This window comes from Sciurus vulgaris (genome assembly GCF_902686455.1).
Source record: "Sciurus vulgaris genome assembly, chromosome: 15".
Classification (NCBI taxonomy): Eukaryota; Metazoa; Chordata; class Mammalia; order Rodentia; family Sciuridae; genus Sciurus; species Sciurus vulgaris.
In genome coordinates, this window is record NC_136476.1 from 32,319,215 (window position 1) to 32,337,018 (window position 17,804).

Consider the following 17,804-nt stretch of genomic DNA (forward strand, 5'->3'; position numbering starts at 1 on the left):
CTTTAAATATTTTTATTAACTCATAGTATATCCTTATTGTTTATCTCATTTGTAAAAATCACTTTCTTAAAACAATGAGAATGTCTTAGCCGTGTTTACCTTCTTCTTCAATGGGTAATATGCTGGTATTTCTCCTCAGAGATAATGAATCTTCATCTTTTTCATAATTTTCTTAAAGATAAAAATATTTTAGTAGTAATATTTCTACAACATAACCAAGCACTTAAAATTTTCTAAAGCCACTGTATTTATTTGAACCTCTAGATGAGAGTCTGTTTTTCATAAACTCCACAGTAGCCATATAAACTTAAAGGAAAGTCCTTCTGTAAATGGACAAAAATTCTCTTGCATTCCCATTTCCTAGTGCTGCAGTTAGGTAATATGACAGCGTTTTTTCAACCAACAACCAGACACCCACCAATAAACCCTTCCATCAGTGAGCTACCTGGGGATTTCAGGAATTTGCAGAGACACTAAAATACAAACAGCTCATGAATGCCATTTCTAAATGTGAAGTTCAAGTTGATTACTTCAAGGAAAGTCTGGGCATTTAGTCATCACAGGCTCACATATATACTCCTGGTAGATCTGCATTCCTCCCCCTAATGAGAATATTATGCTGACATCAAAAAGTAAGGAACAGGGGCTGGGGATATAGCTCAGTTGGTAGAGTGCTTGCCTAGCATGCAAAAGGCCTTGGGTTCAATCCCCAGCACCACCGAAAAAAAATAAAAATAAAAAAAGTAAGGAAGGTATAGAAAGGCATATGACTGTACATTTCCAATTAAGAAATGGTGACTACATGAATACAACATAGAAATATACATTATTCAGAAGGCCATCTGAAGTTTATGAACAGGATAGTGGTTTCACTTATTCCCAACTTTACTAAACCTTTTCTTTTCCTTGGTTATAATGAATAGTTGAGAAAAAACATTTTTTTCACTAAATTATTTTAGAAAAATATCTGAGTAATGTAAAGGTGTAACTGAAAACCAAATTAACCTGGCATTACCTTTGTTTATGCTGGCATTAACAAGAGGCACATCAGAATCTTTCATGATGTCCTCCCTTGACATGAGCTCCCCTTCTTGCTTGGTTCCTCTCCTCATTAGAGTTAGGTGCACAGTTTGTCCTGTGTGTCGCAACACCTCTACTGCTTGTTGATTGGTGAAACCCTGAAGGTTGGTGCCATCTACCTGTGATAACAAGAAGTTAAAAACAGATGGAAATTTGAATTGATGATTTATGATTGTGATAAGAAAGGGGAAGGAGTAGTTCTCTAACTGGGTATGGGCACTAATATTCAAATACTTGCTTGAGGACCAGTAGTAAATTAGTTATGCTAGAATCCCTTGGGAAGGATAATCTAGATTCTGGGCTAGCATTTCCAGAAATTATCAGCCAAGAGTTTTAGGATGGGCCCAGGCTAGTATCTTTTTAAATGTTAACACCAAAACATAGTGCTATCTGTACAGTAAATATTCACCCCAAATGGGAGGAAACAGTCATCAGATCACATCAAAGATTTATCTAGAAAGCAAATTACTTTTGTGGAAATATAAATATAGACTTTTAAAAATTCATAAAATCAAAATGAAAACTGAAAGACTGGAACAAATACATGGAATATTGAAATTGAAAATTACTGATAATTTTTTTAATTGCACAATGGCTATAAAATGACTATGTAAGTATCATGCTTTTCTAAGCACAATGATAGTAGCCACATCAGGCACTCAAATATTTACTAAATGGTAGAGAATTATGACATCTAGATCAGAGTTCTCCAAGACAGAGTATCCTTACTACACAGGTTTCTGGAAGAATATAATAAAACTTCAAATTAAACAATTTTAAAACTCATTAGTATAATATCTCATAAGTTATATTTAAATGTACAATACACATAACAACATATATTTGAACATACAGAAGGGTGGGAAGAAATGGGTAAATATTTTTATTAATGGGATATTCAACCGAAAACTAGAGACTGCTGATCTAGATAATCATCTCACACTGAGGGGTCCTTGAAATCTTCTATAATTTCTCAAGGTAAGACAGCAACTTGAACACAGGTGTCTGATAATCTTCTTTTTCCCTATGCCCACCCTGATGATTCCTTTTAGTAAAAACTAATGAATTACAGTAACAGAAAATTCTGCAACAAAACTGGAACTTAATGACAAATGTAAGTTCCTACACCAGTAACTTAAAGAAATCACTACTAGGAATGTTCTGACCATGATCAGATTGAAGGCAGACCAGCTAAATTTCTGTAAGGAATAGCTTGTCTGCTTCTGAAGAGAAAATTCTTTTAAACAACATTCTCTCATTAAAACAAAGTGATCAGATGGTACATATGGATGCCAAACAGTGACTCTAGAGGCCACAGCATCCTGGGAGCATGCAGTAGCACGGAATTACTGACATGTAATAAAAATCACCTTTGTGACACATAAGTGCATGGATACATGGGTTTGTGCACATGTGCACAAACACACACACACACACAAGCACTGGTTTCCTCTTTATTTTGTTCATCTACAAGTGAATCAGGTGACATTATGTATGGTGAATTTCACTTATGCCTTAATTCTGGCTCTCTCAATTCCCAAACCATCTGAAAACCCACACAATCTCCAGTAGAATCCATCTCAATTACCATTTGTACAAGTACAACTTTTTTCAGGCATGACCAAAGTCACAGGATATGAAATAAAATACAGTTCAAAAGAAGGTATGTACACTGCACTATCGGCATAGGTATCTTCCTGTGAAACTGTTATTGAAGTGAACAGGAAAAAAGATATTTCCTGAAATTTCCTTTCAAAATGATTCAGATTTCATTGTATATATGGAAACAGAAATTATAGTTCCAAAGAAAAACATGTATCTATCAAAAAAAGAAAGAAAGAAAACTTACAATGAAGGAAGCTTACATGATTTTAAGTACTATAAAAACAAAGTCAGGAAATGGAAGACTGGATCATATAATTTTCCCCTATCTCAGAAGAAAAGAATAAATAGATAAAAATGACAGCAAAATAAGACTGGCGACACACTGGCTGATCTGAGAAATTCAATATACTTTGAAAGGCATTATGAGAAAAAATGAGGGAAAATAATCAAAGAAATGACTAAGGGGAAGGGAAACTCACCCAACTCTACAAATCAAAGAGGCACATGAAAAACCAAAAAAAAAAAAAAAAAAATCTAACACCTGGACATAGTCTGGTAAAATTCTTCTATTTCAAAGATCAAAAGAAAAACTCTATCAGCCTTTGGGCACTGGAGAAAGCAGGCTATCTATAGAACTGCAGTAAAGAATTATGAACCAAAAGGTTTATATGCAATGCAATGCATGTGAAAATGGAAAGTGGTCAGGACTCTAAGAGTACTCAGATCCCATACCAAAATGGGTTGTGAAAGGGGCCACCATGCAGACATACAAACAAGGTGGCAAGAACTGCAATTCACAAACACTTAGGGCATAAAATGGCTAGGTTGTTGAAAGTTAGGAAAAATTTGGGAGGAAGAAAATTCTTTTTAATAAAACAGGAAAGAATGTTGTAAGTTCCATCCCACCCACCCAGGTATACATTTCCCCAGTGACCTCAAGTCAGAAGATCTGTGTCACCTGCAGTAGTAGAAAAGACTATGTAACTCCATCAGGATGACAAGACAGAAGCTATTTACCTGCTCTGACAATAAAGCAAGAGCAAACTCTGTGATGTTGAGACTTGCTCAACTATGTCTTTGGGTATAGACCATAGGAGGGCCACATATTCGAGAAAGCCAGGTTCAAGTCACTCTGAAAACTACCCAAGTGTCCTTCAGGAATTACAGAACCCAAAAGAGCGTGTGTGGAGTAGACTGATGACAAATCAGGGTGTAAGTTGAAGAGTTAGCCAGATGAAAAATCCATGATCTGTCATTCATGTAAATGAAGTCAAAAATCGCCACTGAGATCTCCCACCAGACCCTAAGAGACAGACAGTTCTAATCATCAGCTCTACCCATGAGCTACACCCACAGCTCTTTTTATTTTTTATTTTGAAACACAGTCTTGCTAACTTGCCCAGGCTAGGCTAAATTTAAGATCTTCTTGCCTCAGCCTCCTGATAGCTAGGATTGCAGTATGTGTCACTCTGCCCAACTGCTACTTATTTTTACTACTCTTATGGTAACAAAGAAAAATTTTTTAAAAAAACATTCAAAAATCTTAACAATGAGGTTCTATAAAAATTCTTAAAATGCACAAACTTTAGGTTACAAATTTTTCATTTGTAATAAAACATTATTGCTCAATTCTTTAAAGATGACATACATTAAGAAAAATATAATGTGTGTGATTTTGTTTTACTTAACAGTAATAAGCCTCAAATGTTTTAAAAAAAAAGCATTATTTCCCTTATTTCTCAAAACTTGGTAACTTGGATTTTAAAATACATTCCTTACCCAAATATTAGAGGGTACTATTGGCACAGAAAAACTTGCTATAATGACCTTTGACTTCAGTTCAAATTTTTACAGTATCTTCATCTGTAATATGGAAATAAGGCTACCTATATTTCTAGAATTGCAATGCTGTACTGGGAACATAATCAAGGACTGGCATTATTATTAACAAAATGAAGATGTGAGTAATAAACATGTAAACCCCAAGGCTCCCTGGGAGCTGTTTCTGTTCAATATGTTCACATCCATGCTACATAGGTGTCACTCTTACCACAAACTAAATCAGGAGACCAGTTCAGACTCAATGATACCAAAGAAATGTGAAGCAGAATTAGGTTCAATGGCAGCAAACTGCCTCTACATTGAAAAGAAGACAACATCTCCTAATGTGCAGTGTAGATACTGCTGTTTACAGGAACAATTTAGGGAAGAAACACTAATTGGCACAGCTCACAGTACTGGGCTCCTTAGCACATTCAATGGAGACTGCCAAGCCCTCCTCCCGTGTAGTCGTATCTGTACAGAACTTGAAACTATTAACAAAGTCACAGAATATCAAAAGCACCATTTAACACTTTCCCAATTTAAATATTTGTCTAATATTTTATCAGTCATAATTTCATACTGGTTTTGGCATGGATTACTGAATATCAAAATAAAATAATAATAATTTAATAAGTTAAATAATCACCATTAATATTAATAATAAAAATAATTTTATCTAACAAGCTTGTCAATTTTTTGAAAACACAATAGTCCTTTTGTCAAAAAATCATTATATAGAATACCAACAAACAAAAAGGGGGAGGAAGGAATAAAACTATTTACTCTATTTCCTGCGTTACAATGCCTACAGTGAAATCACACATGTGCACAGAACACAATCTGTGAAAAAAGAATCTTTAAAAAAGTAGTTTTAAGTTATAGAATAGTGCTCCCTAAAAATAGTAAGAAATAATTTCTTAATCTTCTCAGCACATGACAATTACAAAACAAAAATAGCTCCAAATAGCTGCTGTCACAACAAAAATAGAACAGACAAAATAGACCACAGTCGTGAAAATGCAACTATCAATATACCAAAAGTCCACAAGATGGTGATATTTTGCACAAAATTAATGCACAGTCAAAAGCATTACATGATGTGCCCCAGGATTTTGAGGTGCTTCTAACTTTGAAGTAAGAAAAAGTTGCTAGAAGTTGTCAAGTAAAATTCAAAATACCAATGACAATAAAGGGAAGTGATTTCAATGAATAGAAGAAAACACTCCGAAGGACAGGTGCTTCTATTTTTTGAGTAAACAATTTCCTTTATCACCGACATTGCTCAAGAGGAATTACATTTGAGATTCCACTTACATAAGAATGAAGATAATGACAAGTTTAGCGGGAAACTACTGTGAGACTTTTTCCAATATGTAACCATTTCAGACCCTCAAATAATTAGAATATACTTATGTGCTAAGTATTACATCAGATATTTTGAATAAAGGTCTTACTTACGTGCTAAGGTGATATCAGATATTTTAAATAAAGGTCTTATTTGGTTCTCCTAAAACTCATACAAGTGAGGTTTCCTTATCCCAATTTTGTAGGTAAAAAAAGTCAATCAAAATGCTTGCTAAAAAGATACCAGAAGTAATACAATCAGAAACTATATGAGAACTTGATGCAAGTTACAGAAAGCATAGCTCAGAGAAAAAGTTTCAAGTAACATTGTCAAGAACTCCCACCACCCCTGGGCTTCTTGTATTTTGGCAGGATTTCATCCTAGAAAGGCAGAATATCTGAGTAGTTACCATTTGAGTATCTCTCCCTGAAGGAGAACCTGAAAACCCAGTCTTTTTGGCTTTCCCATCTTGAATACATTTGATATCATTTTTTGCAATGTATGTTAGATATGATTACAGTAAAATTTAACTATTGGTGTAACATTTATACCACAGGGTGATCATTTTTATCAAGCTTCAAATCCAAACATCTATAAGACTATTTCAAATGAATTATTCAGTAAATAGTGCTAAAGTATAATTTTCAGAAATGCAAATCATGGCAAAAATAAAAAGGCATGCCAAAGATTTTAACTCATTAATGAAGGAACTAAAAGATGTTGTGATTGTGAAAGAGCATTTAAGAAGCAAGAGTGTTTATAGGCAATTTAACACAGTGTTAAGAGACCACTGCTGAGTTTGATAAAAACTGTTTAATGTCCAACAAACCATAAATCATTGAGGTAATATATTCTTTCAAACAGAAATCATTTGTATCACTACTGGACTAGTCTGTAACTTTTAAACTATTATTAACTTTTTAAATTCATAAATAAAAATTATATATGTTTATGATATACAGTTTGCTAAGCAGATCAACAGAATTATCATAATATCCAGTAATTTTACTCCTTAGAATATATCAAAGAGAAGTGAAAATATATGTAGAACCTTGTACATAAGTTTTCATAGCAGTATTATCCATAATGGCCAAAATGCGAAAACAACCCACGTGTTTATCCAGTGATGAATGGGTAAATACAGTGACTGATTATTTTTTATTTATCTTTTTTTTTTTGGTACTGAAGATTGAACCCAGAGATGCTTAACCACTAAGCCACATCCCAGACCTTTTTAATACTTTATTTAGAAACAGGGTCTCACTGAGTTGCTAAGTGCCTTGCTAAGTAGCTGAGGTTAGCTTTGAACTCTTGATCCTTCTGCCTCAACCCCCTGAGCAGCTGGAATTACAGGTGTGTGTCACTGAGCCCGGCAGTATTGCTTTTATGACTGGCTTATTTTATTTCACACAACGTCCTCAAGATTCATCCATGTTGTAGTAACAGGATTTCCTTCTTTTAAAAGACTGACTAGCATTCCACTGTATGAGTATACCACAATTTGTTTATCCATTCATCCATCCTTATACATCTGGTTGCTTCCATGTACTATGCATAATGTTGCTATGCTTAAGAATTCTTTTATCTACATCCCACCTCACTATCATTAAGATTCCTAGGGAACAAAAATAAAAATAGGCTTAATTAAGCATACACAAATACTTATGAAGATAAACCAGCATTACCCAAGAGTCTTCCAAAGAAAGATCCCACAATTATAAAATTTTAGACAACTGAGGTAAAAGAGGTAAACAGGTTTTTCTACTGCAGGACTTCTCAGTCTTCAGTTTCTCAAGGCACATAGTGCACCTCTAAAAGACTATATAATTTGCAGTTTTTACTAAACTTATTTCATTAGGAAGCAACTCATATGGGTCTAATAAATTTGTGTTTTAGGAAGCAGTTTGTGGAGTCTAGTATTTACTGAACAATGAACTGAAGGTTGCATTCTTTTATACACTGCCTCAAACAGACACATGGACTGATGTAATTACAAGAGCATGATGAACTGATCTAACTAATAGTGGCTGGATGCTTGTTATTCTCATATATTAGAGCTTAAAGGTACTTTGTGCATGGAATCAAAGTATGAGCATCATTTTGCTGATAAAACAACGCCACATATCCCAAATTCAGACCCAAGTACACTAAGGGTCATTACATCTGGTCTTTAGCTTTGTAGTGTTTACAAGAAAAACTGCAATATTAACATTAAGAAATTTCTTACAACCAAAAATCAAAAATATCAGAAATTATTTAAGAAAAAAAAAACCTTTAGAATTGAGAGCAGTAGAGCTTCTATCAATGCTGTAATTTTGTTTCCACGAAATAATAAAAAGAGTAACTGTAAGGATAGCCTCAAGTCACTAAAACAAAGATTAAATCGGTAGAGTTAACTGTGTTCTCAGAACTAAGTATAAAACTAGGAAAATGCAATTCTCAACCATGAAAATTGACAAAGCTATTATTAAATGTGTAACTTACTGCTATAATTTGGTCTCCAATTTGAATTCTTCCATCATGTTCAACAGCACTGCTTTTTGTAATGCTTTTTACAAAGATTCCCGAAGGTTCTGAGATTAGAAACAAGTTATTTTTCACTATTTACAAAGCACATTCAAAGAATATCCATCCTACATTCTCCAACTAAAAAGCACTAATTATGAATAAATACATATCAACAAGTCATACACACAAAACCTCTAGTAGAAAGGATAAAGTAATTGTTTTGCTTACTTAGAGTCACCTACACTAAATTATTTCTAAGGATGCTTTCATATAATTTATCAAACAATCTGAAAACATATGATGTTGATTCAATATTTCACAAGACACAGATACTAGAGGAAATTCCTGTTTAAAAAAATATATACAAGGTTCAAAATTACCTAATTTTTTATCCCCAATATAACCAGCAATGGTAATTCCTAATCCTTGGACATTTTTAGTGAGTTCCACATCAAATGTCTCACTTTCTTCATTTTTCTGAGTAGAAGCATCAGCCTGAAATAAAATTGATAATTAAATAAACAGAAAATAAATGTGAAAAAAAAAAACAAGTTCAAAAAGTCTTGAGGAATAATATGACATAATAAGGTGTCAGAGAACTCTACTAGAGAGTTACAATAGAAATTATTCCTTTAATCATGACAACACTGAAAAACTGAGAATAATATTTTTACTCAGAAAGTAATGTTAAGAATAAGGTTGAATCTCCCCTTTTTGGAGAGATACACTATTTTACACACAAATTTTTTAAATTAAATGGGTTTTTCTTAACAAATTCTGTTTTCAGAGATGACACATCTTCATTTCTGAAGGAGTCTAAATGTGGCACAGTTGAAAAAAATCATGTCTTGAATTCAGATGATCAAGTACAAATCTAGCTTTTCCACTAGATTTTCTAAATATCACTTTACAACTGTCTAACAAGAGGAGTAACAACAATAGTCCAGCTACTATTTATTGAGAAGTTTCCACATAAAAGGCAACTGACATCTTAATTTCTTATTCTTTATAATGATATAATACATTTTATATTCCTTATAAGCCACGAGGTGATACAATTACTGTACCAAATTTTCTTTGAGAAAATAGCCACATAAACTGTCCCAAGGACAAAGTACTAACAACCTACTAGAGGTCAAATTCAAATCCTAAGTCTGGTTCTGGGGCTCCCACTCTTAAATGATAACTTTATGGGATACGTCTAGTAGAACATAGGGGCCACAATGCCTACATGTTAGTTGCTACTATTATCCTAAGTTTGTAGTTGATTCTAATAACACAAATATGGGTAAATCTACCCTGCAGATTTATTTTTTACTTTTTTAGTTGTCAATGAACCTTTATTTTATTTATTTTTATGTGGTACTGAGGATTGAACCCAATACCTCACATATGCTAGGCAAGCACTCTACCACTGAGCCACAGCTGCAGCCCCAGATTTATTATAAATAGGCTGATGACTTATTTTGAAGACCAATAAAATGCACCAAGGAAGTCTTTTAAACTACCCTTTCTTTTGGTAAATTCAGTCTTTACTATGAAAATCCTTTGTTCATTGGGATCCCTCCTTCCTGGTAAAACAGCCGGAAGTAAGTTTTTCAGATGTAAGCCTTCCCTAACATGCAGAGTTGTTATTAATCACATGTTAGACTGAAGTTGCAGCAAGTCTTCCCACATTAAGCATTAGTGGACTAGTACAATATGTCATCAATAAGTTATTGGGAGTATGCACTAGTGTGACATCAGCAGATTCTACAGAGAACCCTAAGAAGAATACAACAAAATCAAGGCTCTGGGTTCTAATTAACATGCAGGGTGGGGTTTGCTGGTAATATTTCTGATTTTCTTCAAACAAACAGACTACATCTCACTGTTGGTCCACCTAAATGAGATAAAATTTTCAGTAAAGTTTGATTTATTTTTTTCATTGCACATAATTATCTGTGCAAACTTAGCAAAAGTTTAAAGTTTAGATAATTACAAGAAAATGACAGGATGAAATCTGCTTCAATTGAAACAAATGTGTTTTCTATTTTTAATAAGACTTATGCGAGTGCTATTTTAGAGGGTGGCAATTTGACTATCGAATGGTTTTAAAAGGGGCACAAGCTTCAGAAATGATGATATGCACAGAATAGATATTTTTCTAAGCTTTCAATTACATCAAGTGGTTTTTGGTATTGCATTCATTTATATATTGCTGAATAAAATGTTTTGTTTACCACAAAAGAATGCCATTTAAATACTTTCATAAACAAGCTTTCTTTCTTACTTCTCTTTGCAAAAAATAGAAACCAAACTCAATCCTAAAAACAACAATCATGGAAATTTGAAGTGTTCTAATAAAGTTTTAAAGGACTTATGAAAGAGATTAGGGTATGAAAAAAAGAATTTGTAGCAAATGCATAGAAACAACTTTAATAGATAAAAACATTTTTATATCTGTGGGAAAGGAATACAGAATATGCATTCGCTGTAATGTTTTGGTGTAATTCTTTCCTTAAATATTTAAGATATTTATGGATAAATTTATTTTGTTGATATTTTAGCCTCTATAGTCTTACAATCTATAAACCAGTTGTGATAGTTAATTAAAACCATTCAATCATTTTGAAATTTCCCAGCTTTTTTCATATCGAGTTAAGGGCAAAGATGGAATGTCACGCCTATGAGTAAAATTTCTGTTACTTTGGTCCAAAAACTTATAAATTTAAGGTATAATATTTGTCCAAAAACCTATGTAACTGGATCAAGAATAATAACTACTCATTTCATTACAAATCTGGTCAATACCTCTAAGGCATACCTTAAAACAATAAAACTGAAAGTTTTTAAGCCTTTTTCATTGCCAGCAACCCTGCTCTCACTCTCAGCCTCCACACTTCTAAAACAAAACAAAAATACTAAAAAGAAAACTGTCAAAAGGGAATGAAAGAACTGTGACCCAGTTTACAGAAAGTCTTCTAATTAAGAGAAAGATATAATTCAACATTTTAGGTATTAATAGTAAATAATTCTTTATATTTCATCCATACTTCAAAACATTACCCTCATAAATTGGCTACTTAGAGAAAAAAAGTAAAATGATCACCCAGCTTTTTTAGGCAACCATTTTTCATCTGTTTTATACATTACTCCTGCTTAATAAATATTATTAATGCTGAAGCATCCCTACAAAATTCCCTAAACTAATAAGTCTAGTTTCTAAATCAATATCACTTCCAGCTAAGTGCTATTTTCTCTGACATTCACATTAACTGTTTTTACCTACTTACCCGCGTCTCTGGTGCAGACGATGGGGAAGAAGAGAGGGTGATACCCAAAGAGGTGGGTGTTGCAGTTTCTTCGATAGCACCTCTTGCAATCATCAACTTTACTCTATTTCCACATTGCCTAAGGACTTGTGCTACTTGCTCACTGCTCATTCCTGCCAAATCTGTGTCACCAATCTTTAGAATGTGGTCTCCACTGCATAATCGCCCATGCTGAACCAAAAAAAAATAATAAAAAAGTATATGGAGGGGGGTTGAGTCATTAGGTTATTGTTACTATAACTCCATCAGAGAAATCCTAAATGAGGGAAAGGGAATAACAATTTTTAAAAGATAGCAATGAGATGGCATCATGGCAATCATGAGACACTGAACATGTAACTGTAATCTTAACTGTCTTCCGAACCATTCCAGTCCTCTCAGTGTGATAGAAGTAAATGAAATTCAGGAATACTCCTTGAATGAATGGCTGATATGAACTCATTGTTTTGATTTCTACCACTAAATGCAAGCAGGAAAAAAAAAAGTCTTTTCTGTGATTTTTTTTTTTTTTTTTGAGGGACAGAAAGAAGAAAAGTCATTAAGCAAAGATTAAGTATGAAGTTACTAGGCAAATACAGTACCTATTATTCAAAATGTGTTCGAACCTCAAGAGAGTATTATATAAATCGCATGATTTTGTGCCTGGCTATTTTAATTAAAACACCCCAAAAGAATACACTTTCAGATGAAATTCTAGAGAAATAAAAGTTGAGACAGATGAGAGGCATGAGAAGCAGTCTTATAAGCCTACAAACAAGTACTGCTAACATACTTTTCAGCAATAACAGAACCTCCACACTGTCCAACACAGCAGTTACAAGCAACCTGTGACTGTGGAACACTTGGAATATGGTAGTTCATCAGGAGAACTAGATTTGTAATCTCATTTAATTTTAATGAATTTAAATTTGAATTTATCAATATTGGAGAGTACAGCTCCATACTGAAGGTAAAGCATAGATTGATAAGATAGATCTCTCAAAGCTTATCAAATATATTTGATACTGCTATATGCTAATGTCTTAAAGAGAACTTTGTATACTATTGTTATTGCTAATACCTCTAATGAAAAGGCTGCCATTAATAGGTCCCTTCATTTATGAATACAATAAATGTTTGATAAACCTGACTTTCTAGTTTAAGTTCAAACAAATATATACAACAACTTACAAAGTGTTATAATAAATATAATAGTTAACTAGCAGAATTTGTCAAGTTAAAATATGAATCATAACAAATTTATGAATTATTTCCTTATATATCATAAATGACACATATCATAAATGACAATTCCCCAGTGAACTATTATTATAAGTGATAAAAATAGGCTATATTACATGCCAACATGATACTAGTGACACTTCACCAAAGGGAAAAATTCAATCTTGTTTCTCCTCCTCTACACATTAATTTTATAACATTTTGTGACTTATATGCTCACAAAACAAAGGGTAGCCACCTCTCCAAAGATCAAAATCATAATCATGGTTTAGTTTGTGGTTCTAAGGAGTATTAAATTCATTGTCTATATCTGTAACTTAAATTCAACATCCCTTCCCAAAAGTATTTCTCCCCAAAGAGTATTTCACTTTTGACATTATTTAAAGCCAAAGTTTCTTCTTTCTAATAGAATGTATAAAAGATAAAGTCATATTTTGGGATAAACATCAATGAAAACCTACTAGAGTAGCTTACCTGATCAGCTACTCCTCCAGGCAGAATGGTTTTGACTATCACACCAGTTGCTTTTCCTCCTATGATGCCAAATCCCAGACCAGACCCATCGTTCACCAGTTCAATAGTTTCTACATGCTGCCAGTGAACCTAAAGACAAAGCTCCTATAAGAATTTGTAAAATCTTATGAAACACTAAAATTTTACATCGCAATGGATATTTTGTGATTATTTTATTAGTATTATATAACTTAATTCAGATAAAATAACAAGCCCCATGAATATCTCTTTCATTTAGTATACTTCCCTTTCAATAGAAATTTACTACTTTTTATAAAATCCTTCTTAAAATTATCAATATATCACTAAAATGTTTGCATTTCTCCCAATTAAAGATGATGACTGACTTTTCAAGATCTTCTGTAGAACTTCTTTTTTTAAAAAAAGGGGGAAAGGGAGGGGTGGGGGGAAGGGAAAAAAATAACAGAATGAATCAAACAACATTGCTCTATGTAAATTTATGATTACACAAATGGTATGCCTTTACGCCATGTACAAACAGAGAAACAACATGTATCCCATTTGTTTACAATAAAAAAAAAAAAAAGTGAAATTGATTTACTGAGGGTTACTTTAAAGGAATCTTAACAGAGGGTATGGTAATCACAGTCTTAATTTGGACTTTGTCCCCACCTTGAGTCTTTAATAATAAAAATCGCTATCAATTAAAAAAAAAAAAAAAAAAAAAAAAAGGGGGAAAAGGATCAAGCAAAAAAACTGTCACGTGTTAAGAATGTCTTCCTTTGTATCTTGCCTAGAGGAAGAATTCCAAATTAGAGGACTTCTTAAAGTCACTGACAACTAACTGTAACAATATAATTGTATAACTTATAAAGCAAAGTCAAGATTGTATCTGTCTACTGAATAAAGTCAATTTTGTTAAAGAACTACTTTTCTTATTTTGAGGAATGATGTCATAAAACTACACAAAGAAAAACCTGTTTTAGAAGCTGTAAACTTAACCATAATTCAATGACAAATATTCCAAGCTAAGAAGAGCTAAATCTTTTTTAAAAAATTCAAGAAGTACAAAGAACCTACAGGAATTAGAAACCTGTACACAAGTAGAAAGAATTAGAAAAGTATATTGGATTCTGTTAGAAAATCTCAGACACTCACAGGATTCGAGTGAGCTGAAATTGTGCTGGCTGCAGATGGAGAACGGGAAACTCTGGGGCTGGTGAGCTGAGGCAAGGAGCCTCTGGCGATAACTAGCTGGACAGCATCTTTGGCCTTCTGCAGGATGCTGATAGCCTGCTGATGTGTGATTGTCTGATCAAGGGCCTGTCCATTGATAGCAAGGATTTGATCAGTTTCCTTCAGTCTTCCATCTCTATCAGGGGTGATAAACGAGGTGATAAAAGATATTGGACAGTTCTCAAGAAAGAAAAAGCTTCTTTGGCATGTATGTTCAGGTTATTTTCAATCCTATTTTTAAATTTCCACACATTTTAAGCTCTTTTCTGCAGTTCTACTTTTAAAAGTATATGCTTGGAGAATGTTCTCTCTGATATGTGGATGCTAACCCACAACAAGGAAAGGAAAGATTAGAAGTTCATTGGATTAGACAAACAGGAATAAAGGGAAGGGAGGGAGGATGTGAATAGGAAAGATAGTAGAATGAATCAAACATAACTTTCCTATGTTCATATAAGAATACACAACCAGTGCAACTCCACATTGTGTACAACCACAAGAATGGAAAGTTTTGCTTCATGTATGTATGGTATGCTGAAATACACTCTACTGTCATGTACATCTAGAAAGAATGAATGAATGAATGAACGAATAAATAAATAAGAATTGTATGGAGTCTTTTATCTCTTATGCATCAACAATAAAGTATGGCCTTCTTCACGGATATGTTTTAGATGGAGGAATTACTGACACAGAAAAATAATAAAATATTTCTTAAGGAAAAAAAAGTATGTGCTTGGATCCAGGTGATCAACTTTCTTAAGGCAATTCTACTACTATTCCTAATCAACTCCTCCACTTAAAAGGCCTCATTTTTTTAACTGCCCACTCAAGCTACACATTGTTATTTTAGATGGTCCTATCTTTAAAAAATCAACGTATAGATACATACAGTGCTATTTATCTGAGTATAATTATAAAACACAGCTCAAATTATCATGAGTCATTTCTAGTACAGCAATTCTTAAATCTAATCAAAAAGTTCAGTTAATAACAATGAAAATGTTCTAGTACAATTTTTCTTTCCTTATTAAAATAAATTCATACTATTTAAAAGCTACAGTCACTTCAAATGACCTGCTTTTCATCACAGCAATGATAATGACTTCCCAAAACTGGTTAATATCAGGTCATGTTTAGTTTTTATTGTTGTTTGTTTATCTTTGTTTTTACTTTTCTAAATTTCCCCATAGTGATCAAATCTTCTGAATGTGATATCAAAAACAGAAAAGATGCTGGAACTATCTCACCTGTGAGCCACACTGCCTTCTTGTATCTCTTGCACAAATATCCCCAGCTCTCCCCTGTTTTCACTCCTGAGCCCTACAACACTAAACCCAAGGCCTCCACATGGAGGTTTGAGGAGCTCAAAAACTTCCACATGGCGACCCTGATAAAAAACAAAGGAAGAAGTGAAATTAAAAGACAATTAATCCAGTTGACTTCCATCTTATGATTACTTTGTTTATAGGGGAAAAAAAATCACAAAACTAAAAAATTATTTTCTAACATAATTTTTAGCACTTATCTCCTAGAATGGGATATTTTATTTTTCTCAAAGAATATTTCTGGATTATAACATAGTACTTGATTTAAAATGTGATAATTTTAAAAAGTAATATATAATATAAAAATCTCTGAACCATCCAAACTTCCACATAATCAACTTCTTTCTCATTCTAAATTTTATAGATGTTATAAATGCCACTACATTCTTTAAGTAATCCAGAATTTGATTGCAATTCTTAAGATTCATTCTAAGATAGCTAACAGGAAGAAATACTCTTACCTGGGCCATGTTTTTAATCAACTGATCAAATTCATCACATGCAGACTTTCCATTGATATGTGGAGTACCAGGTCCAGTGAGGGCTTCCAGATTTCCATTATTTGAAGTCAATAAAAATGATTCATTTTGTAGAGTAGGAATTATAGCAGAACCGAGATGAGGAATGTGGGCATATTCAACATTTGAAGCTCCTGTAGTTGCAGTGCTAACCTAAGAGTAATACAGAATATATTAACATTAATACACCTTAGACTGAATTATGAAGTTATCAAGAATAGCTTTGGGAACTCCCCAAACTTGCAACTGGTATCAGAATTGCGGGCGGTTTCATGGGCACTTTTTCCTTGAACCTGGGAACTGGACATTAACTCCTATTGGTTGGTGTCAGAAGTCCTGGGGAAAGATGGTGATTTGAAGGACAGTGTGCTATGTCTAACTCCTGATACAAAGACATTAAATAATAACAAAAAATGTTTTGAAAGATTATAATTATGTGTGTAAGCTCTACATTAACTGACACAGTGGTGTAAACAGTCAATACTAATATTATACTTTTATAGGGTGCCACTATGACCTGCAATAAAACCAGGCTTAGTCAAGCCATCAGACAAGGAAACCTGGCTCTCAGGAACTGACAGACATGAGAGATTGTTTCAGAAGGCCTGAAGTATGTGGTTTCCAGGCAGAGCAGCTCACTGCTGGAATGTGCATGTCCTACATGTGTCACATGACCCACTAGAGTAAAATGGCATCCTTAACTCCATCCCACCCTGTTTCTCATGGAAGAAGCTCCTCCCAGTCCCCCTTACAGCTATAAATAAAGGAAAGGTGGGCTCTTCCATCTTTGTTAGAGTCAGATCCTTAGCATGACTCAATCTGTTACATTTCCTGATTCAAAAGATAATTGTCTCCGTGGTTTTTTTTATATTAAGTAAGTTTCTTAGCAATTAATTTACAGTCAGCCCATCCCTCTGGCAGAAACCCTTTCCCTCGCTCATGCTGGACGTGTGACAAAAATAGGGTGTCAGGAATGTGACATTTAACCATAACTGTGCATTAGAAAGATTACATCGATGATGTGTTTGGATCACTCTGACCTCACCTCATAGCACTCTGTCCATTACTCCCTTATCTGCAGCTATACTGATGTCACTGTTCACTGCCAAGCTGCTCACTCTACCAATCAGGTACCTTTCCCAAATATCCACAGGCTTTCTCTTTTATTTCATTCAAGTGTGCTCAACCTTTCCTGGGAGAAGCCCTCCCTGACAACTCTATTCAACATAGCACTCAAGGTCTTGCTCCCTGAGCTCACCCTACTTACTTTAATGGCACTTATCAACACCTGACATATATATATACCCTGTTGTCATGGAGCTTCCATTACAGTCAGTAGAAGAAGACTAGA

General features: G+C 33.7%; 1 protein-coding gene across 12 annotated transcripts in view; it reads right to left on the minus strand.

Annotated features, from left to right (window-relative positions):
• Positions 1 to 17,804, minus strand: part of MPDZ (multiple PDZ domain crumbs cell polarity complex component) — a 166,405-nt gene that overhangs the window by 93,160 nt on the left and 55,441 nt on the right. For all 12 annotated transcript variants that reach the window (XM_079113123.1, XM_079113118.1, XM_079113120.1 and 9 more), the window contains exons 4-12: positions 16,397 to 16,606; positions 15,858 to 15,997; positions 14,530 to 14,743; positions 13,372 to 13,500; positions 11,638 to 11,847; positions 8,743 to 8,857; positions 8,339 to 8,427; positions 1,016 to 1,199; positions 100 to 171 (exon numbers count right to left, since the gene is read on the minus strand). In XM_079113123.1, coding sequence (XP_078969249.1) covers positions 100 to 171; positions 1,016 to 1,199; positions 8,339 to 8,427; positions 8,743 to 8,857; positions 11,638 to 11,847; positions 13,372 to 13,500; positions 14,530 to 14,743; positions 15,858 to 15,997; positions 16,397 to 16,606 — 1,363 coding nt within the window. The remainder of the gene's footprint in view (positions 1 to 99; positions 172 to 1,015; positions 1,200 to 8,338; positions 8,428 to 8,742; positions 8,858 to 11,637; positions 11,848 to 13,371; positions 13,501 to 14,529; positions 14,744 to 15,857; positions 15,998 to 16,396; positions 16,607 to 17,804) is intronic.